Source organism: Streptopelia decaocto (assembly GCF_964273445.1).
Source record: "Streptopelia decaocto genome assembly, chromosome: 9".
Lineage (NCBI taxonomy): Eukaryota > Metazoa > Chordata > Aves > Columbiformes > Columbidae > Streptopelia > Streptopelia decaocto.
This window is the reverse complement of record NC_138664.1, coordinates 4,445,153-4,466,001: the sequence shown is the minus strand read 5'-3', so window position 1 is coordinate 4,466,001 and position 20,849 is coordinate 4,445,153. Positions and strand designations below refer to the sequence as shown.

At 40.7% G+C, this 20,849-nt stretch overlaps 1 protein-coding gene across 2 annotated transcripts in view; it reads left to right on the top strand.

The window, feature by feature from the left end:
- Nucleotides 1-2,097: 2,097 nt before the first annotated feature.
- CEMIP (cell migration inducing hyaluronidase 1) overlaps nucleotides 2,098-20,849 on the top strand; it is a 54,515-nt gene continuing 35,763 nt past the window's right edge. Inside the window, exons 1-10 of one of the 2 annotated variants that reach the window (XM_082060979.1) lie at nucleotides 2,098-2,207; nucleotides 5,063-5,212; nucleotides 5,897-6,035; nucleotides 6,784-7,020; nucleotides 7,394-7,573; nucleotides 11,178-11,248; nucleotides 11,910-12,005; nucleotides 12,634-12,755; nucleotides 14,954-15,095; nucleotides 15,927-16,118. In XM_082060979.1, the coding sequence (XP_081917105.1) occupies nucleotides 2,132-2,207; nucleotides 5,063-5,212; nucleotides 5,897-6,035; nucleotides 6,784-7,020; nucleotides 7,394-7,573; nucleotides 11,178-11,248; nucleotides 11,910-12,005; nucleotides 12,634-12,755; nucleotides 14,954-15,095; nucleotides 15,927-16,118 (1,405 nt within the window). In that variant the 5' untranslated portion in view covers nucleotides 2,098-2,131. Of the gene's footprint in view, nucleotides 2,208-5,059; nucleotides 5,213-5,896; nucleotides 6,036-6,783; nucleotides 7,021-7,393; nucleotides 7,574-11,177; nucleotides 11,249-11,909; nucleotides 12,006-12,633; nucleotides 12,756-14,953; nucleotides 15,096-15,926; nucleotides 16,119-20,849 lie in introns of both variants that reach the window. The other variant, XM_082060978.1, reaches the window with a different exon arrangement.

Sequence of the window (20,849 nt, the reverse complement as noted above, 5' to 3'; positions counted from 1 at the left end):
ATATAATAGCAGAAGCCATTTTGCACAGCCCCATGGTAAGTACTGTGCAGTTCTTGGCTCCAAAGAAAGCAAAAACTGAAATTTCTTACACTGATTTCCTACCAGTTTGCTACAGGTTACTGTCAGAAACAAGATCATGAGCTGGATGGAGCAGAGATGCTCCTCTTGAGTTTCTAATGGGCCAGAACAAAGAAATATCTTTGCTACCTCCGAAACAACAGGAGAGCAAATGCATGGCATCACTGCCAAAAAAAATCAGTCCCCTCATTTTACTTCTGTGAACTCTTATATAATCTGAATGTATTTTATGACTAATAGCTTACCACTTGGAATCTGGCTTTATGCAACACTAGAATACAGCTGTGTCCATGCTATCAGAACCGCTGTTTATCTGTAATGACCATCCGGTGGTATTACCACTCGTTTAGTTTTTCCTCTGTCGTTAAAGCACAATCTAGTGATTGGGTTTGCAGATTAGGCTGTGTAATAATCGCTAATAAATCTTGACATTTTAATGGTGACTGCTGTACTTTGGGCGTACCTCTAATAATATTATTTTAAAAGACCCTTGTCTTATCAAATGTTGATGGTTAATGTTGTTAAAATGTCAAACACGTGCAGTCTGATTCTGGTACAAATTCCATGGTGACATTATTGCTCTCTGATAGTGTATATCATTCGAAGTTCTAGCACTACTAAGTGCATTCCTCTTTTCTGCTGTTCTGTAACAGCATTTCAGCACCTGATAGACTGTACTGAGCCCTGAGTCCATGCTGTTCCCAGAGCTCACGGCTGTCAAATACACCTTACCAAAACAAGGAAACATTTTCTTGCTGGAGTATTTCCTGACAAATCTGGTTCTAATGCTATTTTTAATGCAATCATTGGATTACATGTGGTTCGAATGTACCATTGTACTTCAAGCTGTATCACCTTCATGAAAAGCAGACGTGTTTTGCATATATATCCTGTTAAATTTGCTCCAGATTAAATCCTGGCTTCTTGCTTATCTTTTTCTGATGTTTTTTGTTTGCTTTATATTAACAAGTGACATGACAAATAACATGTGTGTTTTGCTCTAAAGAAACTGGGGCACCGTGGAGGTTTTTTTGATTGCTTTTTTTGGTGTCTAACTAAGCTGTGCGATGCATACATTTATCCTATTTCATCACTGCGATGTGACATGACAGCTACAAATAAATTTCTTCGATATTCCTCAGATACTGGCTTGCATAATAAAACCTAATAGCTCCAAGGACTACATGTGAATTTTAAACAGCACCTTATGAATACAGAGCACTGACACTTACAGAAGTGGGTGCCCTTGCCTCGGTGTGAATACATATGTTAATAAATTGTCACGAGCACAGGGAAGAGCTGCAGAATCAATCACTGGTGACTGGAGAGGATCACATTAAGTCTAGCTTTGACTTTCATGACACTGCTTGTTTGTTTTTGCTGGGGGTTGGCTGCTGAAGAAATGAAAACATAAGGTAGACTGGTTTCAAAAGCAGCTTTTGGTTTTGCAAGAAAATTCTCAGCTGAACATATTAAATAGGCAATGTTTTCTTGGATCTGAAATATAAGAAACTGCATGCTTCAGACTGCGAGTGTGAATACAGTTTATCTTGTGAGTGCACAAAACACCATTGCTAAAAATGTGGGAATAGTATGGGGGGAGAGAGGTGCCATCGAAAAGTTGCTTCATGAAAATTTCTCACTCTGCAAACGCCTTCTCTGTTGTGTTTCATTACTTTTTTGCACATGTGAATATTGAGTCTTGACACTGGGTATGTTTATACTGCATTCCTAAGGTGTTTTTGGTTACATCTGGTGGTTGCTTTCTGAGTGTCTATTTGGATTCCCAAGTGGGTTTATCCCAGACCAAACAAAGGGTGAGGAGCTGCCCTTGCTTTCTTGCTCTGTTCGGGCTGGTCCCGAAGCAGCACGAAGGTGTTCTCAGCCATAGAGCTGAATGGGAGTGACAGCGGGCTGGCATAAATTCACCTTTTTGTGCAGTGAATCATTTTTGCATGAGCTGGGGAGGGAAAAAAAAAGCCAAACAAACGTGACATTTGCTTTATGTTCTTTCTTCACAGATATCTACCCAGAGAATTAAAAATCCTGAAGAATGGCTCTACCTACGTCCAAGTATCTTGCCGAAATCTTCATTTTCCTTCTGTTTGTGATCTCTTCTGTAAGCAGAGGTAAGTTTTCCTGCTACGGGGAAAAAGGACATGGTTTTTAACATGTTTTTTACATGAAGACATCGCTGGTTTAGATTGTATAAGAAGAGTCAAGGACAAAATGAGAAATTTCAGGAGACAAGCAGATTTCTGATGTGCCAATATTCCTGATCAAGGGCAGCTGGCGAGGCAAAGGCTGACATTTCTGAGCAGGTGAAAGTAGCCTCAGGAATCCCTCAGATGCTGCCACGCATTCTTAAAACAAACCTAAATCCAACAAACTGCCACAAAGAAATAACAGAAGAAACCCCAGGTCCTGATGGCTGTGGCCGTGGGAGATGAAGTTGAGCATTTTGCTGCATTGCCCAAGCCCAGATGTGGAGAGCAAAAAGCTCTGGGTGGGACATCTCTGTCCCTTGGGGTTTGCCTCTTCCAAGTAGCCCTTTTCCTAAGCAGTCAGGGAAAGACGAAGAGGGAAGCTGGGTATACATATTCTAAGCAGAGCTAATTTGAGGGTTTGTATTTGTTTAAAACAAAGAGACCATATGTCTTGCCCCAAACGCTGCAGCTGCATGAAGCAACCTTTCAACACTGTGCTCAGGCCCTTTTGGCCAAGAAGCAAAACATTCAGTTAATTCCTTGTGCTGGGTAAAAGTTACATTCTTATTCAAAAAATGACAATGAGAGTAATAGCGAGGTACCCGGACAAGCTGGTAGAAGATGCTCAGCCCTCCAGTGTCCTTGATGCAGCAGATGCACAGCCCCTGCTCTCTGGTATGAATTGGTTAATGACATTGGGAATTTGAGTCCTTTGTTCTGGATTGTGTTGGCTTTTGCTGATGGTCATACCAACCAGCAGTGTGAATTCCTCTTGATTTCCCCTTGGACTTCATTGTCCTCCTCTCTGTTTCTAAATAATGAATTTTGGGGGCACAAGTCATCTGCAGGACTGCAGGAAACTCTTTTGGACACTAGCATAGCCAAGTAAATGGAAAAATTAACAAGCTTTTATCCTACATTGTAATCTAATTGATAAATTATACCTCTACATTTGAATCAATGTTTTTGGTTTTATTTAGTTTCTCATCATGAGCAAATTTTTCTATTTCCCTTGTTCCTATGGGAATAACAGCTTATTTTTTTTTGAAATTGTTGTCAGTGTATATCACAGTTATATGTGAACATATATGTTTACAATGCAAGTCTCATTTCCTGCATGAAATATTTATCTTTTCCAACTCTTATTAATTCTGTGTGTCTTCTGGTAGGAACCCAGAAACACCTTCTTATTTTGCTCAATTACTGTAAATTGGAAAAAGTGCCTCTGACATTACTGATATACTTCCAGTTTCCAGCTGGCACAAGTGGTAGCAAAATCAGGTCCTGGATGTTTATCAGTATTTGACTTGCTGCCTGACAGATTATTAGCCCTTTCTGGTTTGATCACTTCACGTCTATGGAAAAAGTTTGCAGAGAGCCAAGACATACGTTGCCCATGTGAAATGTCCCTTGCTTACCTTGAATAGCTGGTATTTAGTGTGTCCCTGGAGACATCAAAGCAGTGGTTGGTCCAATTCTATTGTTTTCTTGAGACATGAAACTGGTGGAGGAATCGGAGACGAAACTGCATTGCAGGTGGACAGATTTTGTTTCTGTTGCTGTGGAATTACTGATGTCCCTCAAGTTTCACAGTGGCAACACACAACAGCTCATTGTCAACTACACCAGCACCAGGACATGTTTTCTTGCATGGATCCACAATATTGTCCTTTCCATTAATGGAATGCATTAGTATTTGTGGGGCAAAACCCACCCAACTTGCCTATACTAAGTGCCAGAGACATAACCCTGCTAAAGTCAAGGTGTTTATCCCATGCCCATTATTATTATTGATTTGTGGATCCTGTAGTTTTCCTATGGTGTTTTTGTTCTAAAGGATAACAATTGGAGAGTTGGTGAGAACTTCCAACCCTTTCTGATGGAAAAGGGCTCGTTGTTCAAACTTCCACTGACCTCAGCTTCCTGGGATTAGAAAGGTTTCTACCCTCAGAAAATATGCATCACACATGGGACTCTTGCACTCACAGTTTTGATGATTGGAGTAAGATGTGACACTTACACATCGAGTGAGATATCAGGAAAATATTTTATCTTAAGTAAATACTTCTGAGACTCTTGGATTTGGTATGAGAGCCGTTTAGACTAACACGTCATGGCAGTCTGTAATCAAATTTGTGTGTGGAGATTGGTGATGTGTGAACCCAAAGTGAACAAATCCTTATTGCTTCTGCCTGGAAAAGCTCACAAACCCAGAGTCTCTATCTTGTGAGATTCCTGTTGCTCTCTGTTAGTGGGTGGACTGGTAATTCTATGGTGCTTGGTGTTTCCATGTTAGTTTGAACACTTTTACTTTCCAGCTCCAGTGGGCAACCATATTTTAACATATTCAAATCTCGCAGGCATTTCGGGGACATTTTTAAAAGTGGTAGTTGTTTTATCCTTTAATCAGCATTTTCCCTGGGCTTGTGAAAGGCTTTGTGTCTGGATGGTATGAACGGAGCTGAATGTCACTGCAGGAAGGGCTCAGTTACAGCCTCTTCTAGGTAGTTTCTGGAAGCTGCATCCCTCGCAAGGCTCCTTTGCATTGGGTAGCAAGTTTTCCATGCTTCTAGAAATCAGAAAACCATACAACTCAAGCTGTTTTTATTTTCTTTTGGTGATGACCCACATGTACTCTGCTGCACACAGATACCATTGTGTTCCAGGGAGTCAGCAAAAGGAGGTACAGCAACACTGTAAAGATGCCCAGATACGGAGCTTTCTGTCTTGCACCAGCCAAATGGTAATTGTCTTTACTCTCCATCTTTACCTAGCAGAAGCAGCTGTCACTTGTCCTGATAAGGATCCTGAGTTAGAAAACTGGAACCCAGGTCACGACGAAGAAAACCGCATTGAAATCCGTAATGGCAAGAAGCTCCTTCTCTCTTCTTCTGCAACTGTCCACTCCATCCACATCACTGATGGAGGTAAAACGTGGTGGTGGCAAGGCTGAGGGAAAGGCACTTCTCATTTTATTCTGCTTGACTAGTTAAATCACTCTGTCTCACACTGGGAGACCTTCCTGCTTCTTGCTGAGAACTGGGTGGCTACTGGCCAAACCTGGCTTTAATTTGGTACAAGGGTGGGTGGTAGCTGAGATGCTATCAGTTCTTTAGCCCTTATAATCAACTATTGGCTGTCCTTTCCAGAGAATTCACAAAAGTACTACAGTATGCTCATTAGTTCCACTTCTGCAATTTGTTTAAAAAGCATTTTTTTTCACTAATTCATTGTGCTGATAACATCATACCGCAATAGTTGTGTTCTCAGGGTCTCAGGACAGGGCAGATACGTATGTGTCTCTTTGTCTCTAAGGACAGAGTCATAGTGTTGCTGGTGTCTGCTAGCGTGAATAGCTTTTATTCATCTTAACTCTGTTTTCTGTCGCAATTTTGAATGAGTCCTCTTCCACGCAAATCTTAGCTGCATTCTTCAGGAATTGAACTGAGTAAAAAACATGTAATGACTTTAGGATTTGTATTGAAAGCTGTTTTGGGGAGGATGGGCAGAATTTTTCAAAAATCAAGATGAGATGGGCTTAGTACAATGTTTTCACACCCTCTGATGAGCTGCTGTGTGTTAAAACAAATGTCATAACCTTTTCTGCTTAGGAAAACTGGTCATTAAAGATGATGTGCAGCCTATCATTTTGCGTACTAGACATATACTCATTGAAAATGATGGAGAGTTACACATCGGCAGTGAGATGTGCCCTTACCAAAGCAATGTGGTTATCGTCTTATATGGGCGGTACGTATGCACGATAAAATGTTATCTTGGAACTTTCTAGGATCTCTCTTCCACAAAAGGGAACAAAAATGTTCCTTAAAATGACATTTTCTAAGATCATTGTGCTCAGTGGACAGTTCAGTAGCTTCTTAAACAATTTAAATGCCCTGTAAAAATTTGACGTAGTTTTAGTTCTGGTTTCAAACACTATTGGGAGATGGACATTGGGGTATTTGGGCATTCCAGAAAATCAGCATGCTCTATGCCACCACTCAAGCTGATTTTCCAGCATAGACTTAAAGCCCAAAGAGTTATTTTATCCTGAAAATTCTTCTCCCTAAACATCCATTCATGAAAGTGGTGAGCCAAAGGATAATAGATTTATACCCTGCAGATTGCTACAGAATCTCTTAGATTTTCAAGGTTGCCCAACTCATATTTGACAACTACTAAATCTCCTAACCCATGGTTAGGGTCCTAACTTCCTCCAGAGTTAAAAAACACAAATATGTCATTCAGTCAGGACTCCAAGCCTCCTCTGGCCTCAAATATATAATTTGAATTCCAGATCACTGCTGGTCTTCAGTAGTTTCTAGTATTGCTTAAAATAATTTGTTTTCTGAGCAGTTTCTGATTCTTAGAGTAGTTGAAAGAAATACATTGCGGATTGTGACTCTCCCGTCCTTGGGCCGTAGCAGAACAAGGGGAAAGGCTCCTTGGCTGTTAGATCCAAACCCAAAACCGGTTCCTTTCCTCCCTCCTGCTGCAGAGCGGATGACGGCAGCCAGCCAGACCCCTACTTTGGGCAGAAATATCTTGGAGTGAGTAAAGGTGGCACTCTTGAGATCCACGGGAAGAAAAAGCTGTCCTGGACTTTCTTAAACAAAACTCTTCATCCCGGTGGCATGGAAGAAGGTGGATATTACTTCGAAAGGAGCTGGGGCCATCGGGGTGTGATTGTCCATGTTATTGACCCAAAGACGGGTGCTGTTGTCCATTCTGATCGGTGAGTGACTTTTCAGCTCTCTAGATGTGAGGATCTTTGGGAAGAGGTTGGGTCAGCATCTCAGCAAGCTCAGAAACACTAATTCTAGCATCTTGTTCAAAGGAGTATTATTGCCTTTATATACAGTTCCTTTCAGATCAGTAATCTCCAAAACCAGAGTGAGTGGTGTTACTCCCTTGCTATCCTGTCAAGTAGAGTTTCAACTTAACAGAAGCCCCTAATATACCTTGTTAGACAAGTGTTTTTGCAACAGGATAACAGTTATTCCTGTAAACAATATAAAAGAGTTATTTCTTTATAGCACTTGCTTTTCAGTACACAAAGCTGCGATGCTCACTGAAGTAAATGCTTTCGGATGCTTTTATCACTTTAGGTTTGATACCTATAGAGCAAAAGAGGAAAGCATACGCCTTGCCCAGTATTTGGGCAGAGTTGCGAATGGCATGATCCTGTCGGTTGCCGTGAACGATGAAGGATCTAGAAACTTGGACGACTCGGCCAGAAAAGCAATGACCAAACTGGGCAGCAAGCATTTCCTCCACCTTGGCTTTAGGTATGTGCCAGTCCTGCCAGTTCTCCCAGCACAGAGGCTTTATTATGCTCCTGAGATGTCCAAATAATTCCACCCTCTCAAAGGTACAAAGTTCTTTCACATGGAAAAAAAAAAAAGAAAAAAAAAAAAAAAGGAAATGTCTCAATGTGAAGTTTTAGAAGTTAATCAGATAGTTTAAGATGCACTCTGTCTCTATATTGGGTATTATTATTAGCAGATTGAGGAATAGCATACGATTCACATTTTAAAATACATTTTTTCAAGATATTGTTCCTATCCCCCAAAGATTTAAGAAGCATATCTACATATACACAGTAGATTGGATGGGCTGAACATTAAGGAGGGTAGAATTATAGCCATATAGCCCTGGATAAATACATATAGACATACATACAGCATCTTCTTCAGCTTGTCCAATACATATCTCGGGACTTGTGCAGCACAGAAATTTAGCAAGCATGAATTTATGCTGTGGACTGTAAATACTTCTGTGGCCAGTAGAGTGTCTGTGTTGGCACACACACTGTTGAGAGTATGTGCTATTTACCCAACTGTAGCCATTATATTCGCTGTGTTTATCTGAATTTATGTAGCTTTTTTTTGAAGAAACACTAAGAGTGTCACTGCAGAACATGACCAAAAATCTGCCTTGTGGGGAGAAGTGACTCTGTGGGAGCAGACAAGTGTCAGCTGGCCACATTCAGATGAAGTAACATTTTAGTTGTTTGATGAAGTGTTTGTGTCAAATACCACAGGGACTCCTGTGCACCAGATAACACTTTTCAAAGACTCAACCAAGGTTGCAGAAATAGCCTTTAAAACCACGCTGTCTCCATCAGTGCAGTGCTTGCTCTCAAATACCCAGAACCCATACTAGAGCCCAGTAGCCTGCTGGGTTTCTTTTCAAACACTGGAATTAGGGAAACAGGAAAATATTTTTGAACATTGTACTTTTTTTGGGTTTTTTCCCAATGGTGCAACAGGAAGAAATTGATGGGTTTTGCATATGTTTAGAAAAGCAAATTGCACTTGATGTTTTTAGGTTGCTGTGGTGTTTTAATGCTAGTTTCTCACTTCTTTGTCACAAATGCTTATAATGGAAATAGCATAGAAATTCATCCATGGAAGTGTGACTTTCAGCATTGGTATTGTTTGCAGTCAAAAAGCTAATCCTTGCCATGCTGTCATCTGAAATACCACATTATTTCCTTATATTAATAATAGGGATGTTGTGGGTACCCTAACGTGGTAGTAGTTGGTAAATATTGGCTTCCACCAGCATAGTGATATGTGGAAAAAATACCTACATCTTGGTGCATTATTTAAAAGGCTATTTTGGGGAGTGTTCTCAGCATTTAAGTTCATCAAGTTTCAAAAAAACCCACAAAAAAACATTGTCTGGATGGCAGCTGTGACCAGCTTTACAAAGGCAGTTAGACGGCAGAGGGGAAGACGGGCAGCTTTGTCAGATGTGTCCAGGCTTTTCTCCTTATACAAACTGAACTTCCACTCCACTCCCTGCCCATGGCTGGGGCTGACCATGGACATCACCCAGACAATGATGGTGTAAGCCCCAGGCAGTAATTTGGCACAGGACATTTCTGTTTCACTTTTTGTGAGGTACCACATAAGTCAGGCTATTCAGCCATAGACTGGGTTGTTTTCTGGCTGGGGTGATGGCAGGAGTTATATGGACAAATTCTTGTCTATATCTGAAGTTGCTCCATATTCAGCCAGATTGTAAAGTTGTGCAACTCCCCCTTGCTGTAGAAGAGCCAGTAAGCAATGCTGATTTATCCAAGAATGTTTCTGTGCTGCTGGCATCTCTTCCAGTTGCCTGTTTGCTGAGTCCAGAACATTAGGAATGAAAGGAAAATCTTGCATTCCTCCTCTATTGTAGTTCTTTGGAAAACTCAGTTTGTTCTCTTACGCATAAGCTTTTTTTTTTTTTCCTTCCTTCCTTCTACTAATAAATTAAGCCTTTCAGTGCTTCATGACACAATTGTTCTCTTTTGAATCCAACCCAAATATTGCTGGTTTGGCTCTGGATTTACTGGTCCCTTTGTTTCATATAGCCCGAACAGATTGCCTGTGTCCTCATGTGCTGGGGTTGAATGACTTTAAAACTATTTTTAGTGACAAAATAACTGGGAGACACAAGTATTTTAACATAAGAAATCGGGCCAAAGCTTGAGCTGCAGAACTAGCTAGCTTCTTATTCTTTAGATTATTTTTCAGTTTATTTGGGGGCTGTTGTCTTTTTTGTCACTTGTCTCAAAGTTGATGCCAAAATAATAATAGTAGTAATCATAGTAATAATAATAGTAATAGTAATAGTAATAGTAATAGTAGTAGTAGTAGTAGTAATAATAATAATAATAATAATAATAATAATAATAATAATAATAATAATAACTATTATTATTAATAATAATAATAATAATAATGTGGGGGGCCTGGGCATGGCATGGGGTGCACCAGTGCTGCCCAGCACCTGCTCCTGCCAACCCCAAAGCCCAGGGCTGTGAATCCCAGCTCAGGCCGGTGGTGATTTGTGGCTATCTGTCAATGTCTGTATACATTTTCTTCTGAAGTCCCAGAGTGTTTTATAAGTTCGTTTATACCAGCAGATGGTAAATGTAAGGTGACCTGCAAGACTCAAGGGTGAACCTTGATGCAATTGAAATCACTGGGTATTTATACCGATAGAGACATGATTTAATCTATGGGACCGTTTGCTAAATTCAAGGTGGGGGTGACAGTCTCCCTACAACCCTAAAAGCGTATTTTTTATTCTGTTAGTCATTAAGAGCAGATATGCTTGAACTGTTTCTATTTCAAAGATAAAACTCCCTCCTGACCCCCACTAATTGAGTTCACCCCAAGGCTGGGAGGCACTTTGCTCTCTGTCTCCATTGCTTGCTCATCCATGTGGTCATTCTCCAGTGTTGCTGATAGCTATTGAACCCACTCAACCAATAACCTTCAGGCAGTAATGAACTTACTTCTGAAATAGGATCAGATTTGAAAAGACAATTCAGACTCATAAACCTTTATCCCTGTTCAATGTTCAAAACAAGGAAACTAGATATCCAGAGACTGACTAGGTAGTTTTTATTGCCCTTTACCAGCCAGTCTGTCTTTTAGAAATCCTCATGGGTCATTCCAAAGAACTATTGTGATACACAAGGTTCCAGCGTGAGCTAAATTTATTTATGCAGAAGTGGCTTCTTTTCGTATTCTTTTGTGTGTGCAAGTGTGCACAAACACACACACTCGAAAGATTTTCAGGCTCCCCAAGGAGCTGCCAGTGTCCTATGGGTCTATCACACACAAGCCTCTTTAAACATTCATTTAGAAAAGAAACACACTTGTTATAGGAGTGTATAAAGCAGGAATTTGTCTTGGAACTTCCTGCTCTTTTGATATATTTACTGAAGAAATATAGAGTTTTAATATATTTTTAATTTTAACAAAGCTGCCTGTCACACTAATCGGACTGCTTTGTATGTGGTGCCCCTGAGAAATGCAAGAACACAGTGCTGTAAAAAATATGCATCTCAGACATGACATAATTTGATCATTTCTCATCTTCATTTTCCAGGCACCCATGGAGTTTTATTACCGTTAAAGGAAATCCCTTCTCTTCTGTTGAAGACCACATTGAATATCAAGGTAATTAATGCACAAAATGCTGGCTTGACATTATCTCTGGAAGTTATTGGAGTTATGGCTGGATTAATTTGGTCGATGGTGTTTTCACTTGATATTGCTTTACATCAAAACTGCGAGCAATTGATGGCTAGACATATTTAACTGAATGTTCTCTGTATATTATATATTGCTTCTTCCCATTAATGCAGCTGAAGCAGCTGAGTGGGATGTAACCTGGGTTTTCCAAACCCTGAGATAAAAAGGTGAGATTCTGCATCAGTGTAAACCCACGTAACTCTGTTGAGCTTGGACTCTGCCTGTCTTAAACACAAAGCTATGGAACAAACCCTGTTGAGGCTTACTGTGTCTTTTCATGGCATTTTTAAGAGCACCTAACAATGTGGCTCACTGCAACATCAAACAAAAATAGCAACATATTACAAATCACTGGGGTTTTTATCCTGTCTTGATTTTTGAAGATTTTTCCTCCTGATTGTCCAAGCAGTTGTAAAAGTGTCTGAAACCTCATTCCAGGATCAGTAAATTTTTCTGGAAGCTTTGCAGGGCTAATTCTGGATAATGTAGCCAAAATATGCAAACACACACGTGGTCTGTTACCTTTTCAGCTCTGACTTTTATTGATCGCATTCAGGTATTTTACCAATGTTTATTTTTTTTACAGGTCACAAAGGGTCAGCTGTGGCCAAAGTATTCAAACTATTCAAAGCTGAGAATGGAGAATATTTTAATGTCTCCTCGACTAGTGAGTGGGTTCAAGGTAAGAGGTCTGTGTGCCATTTAATTCAGTGGCAGACAGTTGACAAATAGGGTGAATCATCCTTTTTATTGCAATACTTTTCCATTTGGGAAGAGTGAACTTGCTAGCTGCTATTTACATTGCTGCTAACACCAGTAAAGAACACACACAGATTCTTTCCCCAATTGTCTCCAGGACTCTCTGAATAACTGGGATCCTTATTCCTTTTACTGCATTGGGTATGAAATTCCATCTCTTATGATCTAAGAGATCACACACAACCTCTTAGTGCTTTTGACTGCATAGTCGTCATGTCTATGTTTCAGACAACATAGAGTAACTGGTTGTAACTTGATCTGAAGATCAGAAAAGGCAGCTAAGGAGGACACAGATCCAAAATCCATACCTATTAATAATGCTCATACTGCATACTCCAATTGTGTCGCTTTTAATAACTCTGCTCTCCCTTGGCTGGTTACGCTTCACAGCATCATTAAAAGCAGCTGACAGAGTGGCAGGAAGAGGCAGGAATCAGATCATCAGTGAAGAAACCTGTGCATGATATCTGAGATCATATTATGCTTCATGCATTTTTGCTGCATTCAAGCTTGACTTTCAAATGACTTTCCTTGTTTGCGCTTGTCTCCAGATGTCGAATGGACAGAGTGGTTTGAGAAGCCTGATAAAGTGAGATCTAAGGACATGGAGAAGCTTTCTGACTTCAAAGCTGCTTATCCTGATAAAATCTGTAGGCAACCCATTGACATCCAGGTAGGCCAGCTTACCACTTGCTTTACAGCGGCAAGTCCTCTTTGGACTGACCCTGAATGCCAAAATAATTGTGCCTGATGGTAATTTTTGTTTCTAAATAAAAGACACTGACTATTTTACTGCTCTCATACATAACCAATAAGAGCTGGTATCCAGCCTTGTATCATTCTGAGACAAAAGTTTATAGAACTGAGAGCCTTTCTGGCTTCTGGCATGAAAAGGAGTACAGATGGGATCATGGACAGCACAGATGCTATCATGAAATATGTGGTTCCCTGCTGGAAGATTAAAAAGAAAAAAACACATGAAAATTTCAAAGTTTTTTAAATGGTCCTGGAATGGAACCTACCTAAAAAATTAATCACACAATGTAATGAGATGGTAAAGCTACCAGCTGTAGAAGGTTGGAAAAAGTATTGGTGAGCTTGCAGCCATTTCTTGGAGTCAGATTTTTTTCTGTGTGGAAAGAAATCTGAATTCTATTTGGGGCTAAACATAATACTGATGCCATCAGTCCAGCATGCTGAGCAGAAATCATATACCTTTTCTGAGACTGCAAAAGCCTCTTTAAGGACAAACTAAAAAAAAAGTGAGGAGTAAAAACCAAGCCTTTTTTTGCAGATCTTCACCATATACTTTATATATCTACCTGGTAAAACATCTACAGCAGAAGCATTGCCCTGCAAAAGACAATAAAATACTTGATATCTGTGGGAGGCTGAACCTCAGGTTCCTGCATACTCTGAACCAGAGGAGTTGTTCTTATTCACAAGAATGTGGCTATTGAAGTAAACGGGAATGCTGACAGTATGAGTGAAAGTTTCCAGGGCTAGATGTTTTAAACTCTCCTCTTGAACAGAAAGGAAAAAACTGCCCTATAATTTTCTGCCAGGTCTTAGAAAATCCACATTCATTTCTGCCTCCATATACATATATTAGAGGTGACAATGTAGTTCAAAAAAGGGGTCAGATGTTTGTTGTGATACAGCCCTTTCTAGCATGCACATTAAAAGAGAAACAAGAAAGATATTCTTCTGTTCAAGAAACAAACCTTTTATCTCTTCTGTTAAATGACAGTTACTTTTTTTTTTTTCATGTTTACTAAAGAGAGACATTTTTGAGTTTATCTTGCAGATCTGAGGGCAAATCCTCAGGTAGTGTAATCTGGTGTTGCTCATTACTTTCATAAAGTCACACTGATTTATAGCAGCTGGCCTGCTCCAGCTATGCTCCGTACAAGAAAACTGAAGATATGATGATAATAACAGAAGCACAGCACAGCCACAGGCACATTCCTTCCGCTGACAGTGTTAATCCTATACATGGCGGCGGGGTGTGTGCATTAATAAGGAAGGTCTGTATGAGTGAGGGAATCAGCATCAGACCCTTAGTTGAAAGATGGCTTATCTCCCAGTGCCGTGTTAAAATGCAGGTGATAGTTGGATTGCCCAGTGCAATGCAGCACGGTTTTGTGAAAGGGTCGGGAGAATCGCGAGCTTTAGAGCCAGACTGTGAAATTTAACATTACCCTGGGGGGTGACATTGCTCCAGCAGGAACACAGGAGAGCCTACATATCCCTCTGCTTCTTGCTATGATACAGCCTTTTCTCTCAAGGCAGCTCTACAGGCTGGTACTTGTGCGTAAGAAAAGGCCACCTCTTCTCAGTCCATGCTGGATATTAGAGCCACTTTGTCTTTTTTTTTTCTTAGAGACTTATCCATGCAAAGAAGAAATAAGCCCCCCACCTCTTTCTTCTGCAAGGTTCAGACATCACCTAGCCACAAGCAATTAAATGAGTGCAGGGAAGAGGCTTGAAACTATGAGTTCATTTGAGTGCAAGCATCTGTGTTCAGTGTTTTCATCTGCCCTCGAATCAACTGCAAGAGAAAATCTAGGGCACCAAGGCAGATGTTAGTGAAGCTTAGAATACTCCTCCCAAAAAAGCGCATGGTCTTAATATAGACACGGGAGGAAGGCATGCACCTAGCAATAATCTGTGCAGCTTGAGGATAAAATAGCTGTGTTTGAGCACCAGCTGGAGTGCCGGCTGGATAGCACACACAACAGTCACCGTGTTTTGTTATACAACTGTTGTGCATCACTCAAAACAAAGCAACAGCCTCTTCTGACGGCATGTTTTGGTGAAACCCTTCCACCTCAGGGTATCACCTGGTTGAGATTTCTGTTCTCATTCCAGGCAATGACGCTTGATGGAGCTAATTTAACAACTGAGGTTTTCTACAAGAGTGGCCACGATTACAGGTTTCTGTGCCACGGCAAGGACCAGACGGGCGAGGGCTGTCAGAACTACCGAGTACGGTTCCTGTGTGGCAGATCTGGTACGTGCCCCATGTTTGAAAGCCGGACCAGGGAAAAGCAGAAATATTGTCTTTCCATAACTGGCCATTGTTTGGTGTAAGAACAACTTGAGTCACTCCCCAAGCTGAAACTTCAGCTAAGCTATTGACATGAACACAGATAAAACAGCTGAAGATTTATGTCAGGAAAAATTCCTGAGCGCTAACAGAGGCAACAGGGTGGTGTCTCAAAACCCAGCGAGGCTCTGGCAAATACTTGGCAAGTCCCTTCCTGTAAATATCTCGTCTTTTGCTAAAGCATTTTGAGATGAGGTAGGATTAGTCAACCAGAGTTTGCGAAGACAACAGGTTTTGAAAGTAATGCTTTGGTTTGTAGTTATTAATTCCAACACCACTGTCCCTAGCCTGGTCATTAGACAGGTCATTAGGATTCTTCAGCACTCGGCTGGTGGGAAAAAGAGGGTGGAAAATGGTTGTTTTTCTGGAAAAAACAGTCATTATGTTAAAGACCACTTGGCTGCTGTGAATAACAGTGCCCAGCACCCACAAGTGCTGCTGCTAAGTGGGTGTGGTGAAAATCAGCCTCTAAAAGCTACATTTAAATTTAGTCCTGGGCTTAGTGGAAAATCCACCTGCCTGCAATTAAAGGAAAACACTTTCTTGTTTGTTTGCTTTCCAAGCCAAAGCCAGTAAAAAGCATATTTGGAAGAGTTAACTATTTTTTTTGTTGCATGAAGAAATCATCATTTTTGGTGGTGTTCCAGGGAGGGAAAAAAAAAAACACAAAACAAAAAACAGGCATTTTCTGATAAGATTAACTGAATTCTCCACCATTCCATTTTGGCTTTTCAGTGAAACCAAAGCTTACAGTAACCATTGACACCAATGTGAACAGCACCGTCCTGCATCTGCTGGATGATGTGAGCTCATGGAAACCCGGTGACAGGCTGGTGGTTGCAAGCACTGACTACTCCATGTACCAGGCGGAGGAGTTCCAAGTCCTGCCCTGCAGAGCCTGCAGACCCACCCAGGTCAAGGTAGCAGGTAAGGGGCTTCATCTTGTCATGCTGGTGTGTTGCTGTTCACAAATTCTGTCACTTGTGCTAAGGTGTCTCCATTAAGAATTGCAAAGAATTGAAAGACACACACCTGAATTTGACGTCTAGTTTTTAGATGCTTTTGGGAAACACAGGCTTTCTGTGCTTCAAAGTCATCTAATTTGATTCTGGTTCCTTTCTGCCTTCCCTTTTTGTAGCTGACTCCGTTTTTTTGTCCCCAGGCACATTATTGAATTAATGTATTTATTTAAGACAGACAAGTACATCTCATGTATTTGAATTGTTCAGTTTTACATAACTGTATTTGAAACTGGATCACTTCCTAGCAAGCAGGAGATGAGCAGAGCTCATCCGAAGAATGAGCGAGGGCAGGAGCAGACCGTGAGAGACTGTGAGGCTGTGAAGTAATGAGCAGCTGGCTCTTTTCCTAAGAAAGTTATGTTTCACAAGAACTGTAATCTTACATTTTAGAAATCCTGTTTTGTACTGCTGAAGCTACTGTTTTCTCTTTCACTGTGTCTCTAGATGGCATTCCTTAGGGGTGATGTATTAACTAAACATTTCTGGCATCACGTGGCCGGCGAGTTGCCCTGAGCCACAGCACGGGGGGAGATGGAGCCGGTGAAGTGCTGCCCGAGTTAGTCTGGGATGGAGTCAGTATGGTGAAGGGCTGAGCAGGAGGAGCAGGAAACTTTGCAGAGCCAAAGCGTTTTTCTCCTGAAGGTGACTAGCTCAAATCCAGAACAAATTGCTCTTGATGAAAAGACATTGCAGTCTAATGACTGTAAAGTGGACTTCAGATTCTCAGTCCAATTAAGTAGCATAACTGTGATGAAGCACAGACTGTTACTGATATGAACATAAAAGTGAAATCCAGAGCGGAAGTGAGTCTGTGAAGTGTTCTTTCCTTCTAGAACTAGACTTTGGCACACCGATAACCGTAACATAGAAATACCGTGTGAACTGCCTGTTCTGTGAATAGATCAAGAACTTTTAATTGCTATACTTTGAAAAAGTAGAAATTATTTTACTATATAAAAGGATGTAACAGCTGAAGCCATATTTCCAAGGCAGCATCTCTCTGGCAGTAAATGCACGTTACATTATCCTTTGCTTACACGGTGGCAATTGCTCTAGGCAGAGGGTTTTTTTTACAGCAAGATCTTTCTGAGAAACCATGAGTGCACTTGGAATATCCAATGCACCAGGGAGTTTGCTCATTCTGTGAACTGAACTACTTCACCATTATCTGTGATGCAACATCTTCTGGAAGGTACGAATATACTTCCTTTGGCAACTGCCTCCCCACAGAGCTCTAGCCATTCATTGTTGGATGGCCTGAAAGAGAGACGCTCATCAAGCCAAGAAAAATGTTATTCACAGTTTGAATGTATCATAGTCTTATGACTTAAAATGATTAGTACTTTCAAAGAAGACATATGTCCAAGTTGAATATTTTTCTTGAGCAACTTTTGAGGTATTGGAAAAACTGTACCAGACTAGTATGATACGAGTCACATCATGGAGATGATCTTGGAAGATCGTCAGTAAAAATAAAGATGGCATAGGAATATTTCTTATAGGCTTCCCATAATCTAATGGATCTGTGAAATTCACATAATTGCATTTATCTTCTATAACAACAGCAACTAAGGTAGTTCAAGAATATTAATCAAGGGTTAATAAAAAAGTTCATGTGAATTTCAAATAAAGAAGCAGTGGAAAGACTTGTTAAAGTAATCATGCTCTTGGTCTCCAATTACTCTTTAGGAGAATTAGGACATTCCTTTTATTACCACAAATGACATGAACACCAGGGCCAAAGTCTGCCCTTGCTTATATCCAGGCAACTCTATTGACGTCAATGGGATTTCACTGATTATATAAATCAAGGCAAAATCTGGTCCAATAATAAAAATCATATCCAACTTTCTTGTAACAAAAGCACATTCACACTAGAAAATAAAATAATCTGCCTGATTCTAAGTTCAGTCTAGATGAAATTAAACCTGGGCAAGGTTGAGATCTCTCCTGCCTTTAGGAGCAGGATGTCCTTGAGCTGCTCTGTGCCCGGCTAAGGTGTAACTTCATCCATTGCCCTGTGCCATGACGTGTAATTAGCCACAACAAGGAGCACTAATGAGCCAAGGGGTGGGTGCCTTCCATGCCTCCTCCCCACCACGATGCCTGCACTCAGCACAGCTCTGCCTGCCCCCTCCCTGCCCTGTCAGGGGGGTGGCAATACCACGGTGGTGGGTTCTGGGCTGGACTCATTGCTGGAGGAGGTGACCACCACTGCTCTGAGATCTTGGCTTGCACAAAACCCTCTCAGTGCATGGGTTTGTATGTATGAATCCACTGTCCTGCGATCAGGCTCTGACTTTGATGAAACTTGTTGGGATTCCATGAATTACCTGTGAGATTTGTGTTAAATAGGGCTTTATTTGTCCCAGTGGCTCATCAAACTTTGTGTGAAGGGAGAATCAAGTCCTTAGCATGGGTGAGCAGCCTCTGCACAACCTGCGCTTACACGGTGGCATTAGGCTCTTAATTGTGTGTGAAGACATTAATCATAAATGTCTGCCTTCCTTTCCTGATGTGAGATATTCAAGATTGCTTTGCTCCTCCCAAGAAAAGACCTCCACACAGATATATTTATGTAGGGAGTCTCAGAGTGATGTAATTTGTAATAAGTGGAATGGCCTAATTTTTCTAAGAGATTTAGTTTAGAAGCTGAGAACTCCAAAAGTCTGCCCTTTGAAAGACAAATGATAAAACCATTCCTACCTATGATGGTTTATTTCCCTTTTAATCTTTATTTGTTTTCCTTTCCATTCTTTTTGTAAATGAAGCCTAAATGTCAGGTCTGAACTACTTAAGAATCTCTTTGTTTAAAAAAAAGGCAGAAAACCTCTGCTTTGTGGACAGACAATTTGGTGTGGCAGCCACTTGGCATACCAAGGTTTAATTATAATTGATGCTCTCATCATTTAATAATATTTTAATAGACATGGTTTCGCGTATTGTGCCAAATAAGTCAAACTCACTAGTTAGCTCATGTCCTATTTATATTCGTTACTTCTTGCTGAAAACTCATACTTGCTTTACTTGCTAGAAATGAATTGATTAGAGGCTGGTCATTTCAAAACAGCTTATGAGAGTTAATACTCAATTCCCATAAGGTTTTTGTAGAATTTAGATGTCTAACAGTGGACTTCTGCAAATTTCAGTGCAGAGAGGGAGGGAAGGCACTGATTTTGTGCACTCTGTTATTGAAATAATTGCACTGATTTCAAAACTGCTGCTCCCATGACTAAGTGCAGCGTGCACAAGGACTTGGCTCTGCAGGTCCTGCTCCCAGTCAAATGGACCCTCACTTAAATGGAAGTTTTTTCTCCACTTGCCTCCTTTGTTTAACTTTATTTTCAGTTGTCATTTTTGTGCCTAGATTATTTTCTCTGTGGGAACAGATTAAAACTGTTTGATCTTCCAACTTCACAAGGTTTGGGGAGGGACAATGGTACAGGGCAGAGGGAGGGAGGAGGAAGGAAGGAAGGAAGGGTTGTGTTGTTATGATAGAACTGGATAGTAGGAAAGATCAAGTATTTTGCCTAGTTTCCCTGGGAAACAAGTCTTATCTGCATCTTGGTTGCTCTGTATGAAGTTACTACCAATACTGATAAGTTTCACCATGGAACAAAAATGATGAAATGCTCTTTTGTGCTCCTATAGGCTCTTGATAAAACATGAAAAATCTATCTCTGCCTGGCATAATTACTCCAATTATCCCACGTACTGATTAATCTATGATTACAAGCACACATATCTTAAATCCTGCCTATTGGGTTGCAAATACTATAGAGATACAGAGTTTACTTCATGCAGAGAACTTCAAAATAAAAATGTAAATACATAATTCTCTAACAACTGCACAGCCTGTGTCAGGATTCATCTTCTGCTGTAAGGATGGGAGAAGTTACTCCACTATCAAAATTCAGAAACTTTTAGAGATTTAGGGGTTCTGTTCAGAAGTTGGCATCACTTTGGCTGGAACTTGCCAAAAGCTCTTTTTTTAAGACATCCCTGGTGCTTGAGGGCTGGGCAGGAAATGTTGTGAAATGGCCCTTTCTAACAGTCCGTCAGTGATTTTTCTTCTACCTGTGAGAATTGTTTAGAAGCAGAATTGAAAGAAACATACTCAGGTTTACATGGTGGTTTGGAAGGGTTGAGTTTGAGCCCGATTTAAGTAAGGATTCAATCTATTTGTCCACCAGACCTGCCTAATCTTCCCATCCCAGCTGCAAGAACTTATATATCAGGATAAGGTGAGGAAAAAATGGAAGGTCGGAAGGGAAAAGCCTAGAATGTACAGAATTATGTCAGTAGATTGCTAAGTAGCTGCTGCAGAAAGAGAGCATGGGGTGGGATGTGAGCAGCCTTATGACACTGCAATTGGGATAAAAGACTAACAGACCTGACAGAGACCTCTCAATGCTCAATTAAAGCTAGAATGAGCAGATGTGCTGCCCTCAGTCCATATCAATCCTCTTATCACATCCATCTGCAGCAATAAGATCCACTCATTTCAGCCTTGAAACCAAACAGCTACAGAGGCTTTGATCCAATGCAGCATTTAAATATATACTTAATAATATCAATGTGAACTCAAGGCTCTTCACGCTTCTACAGCGGAGGGTGTATTTCCAGCTTTTGCAGG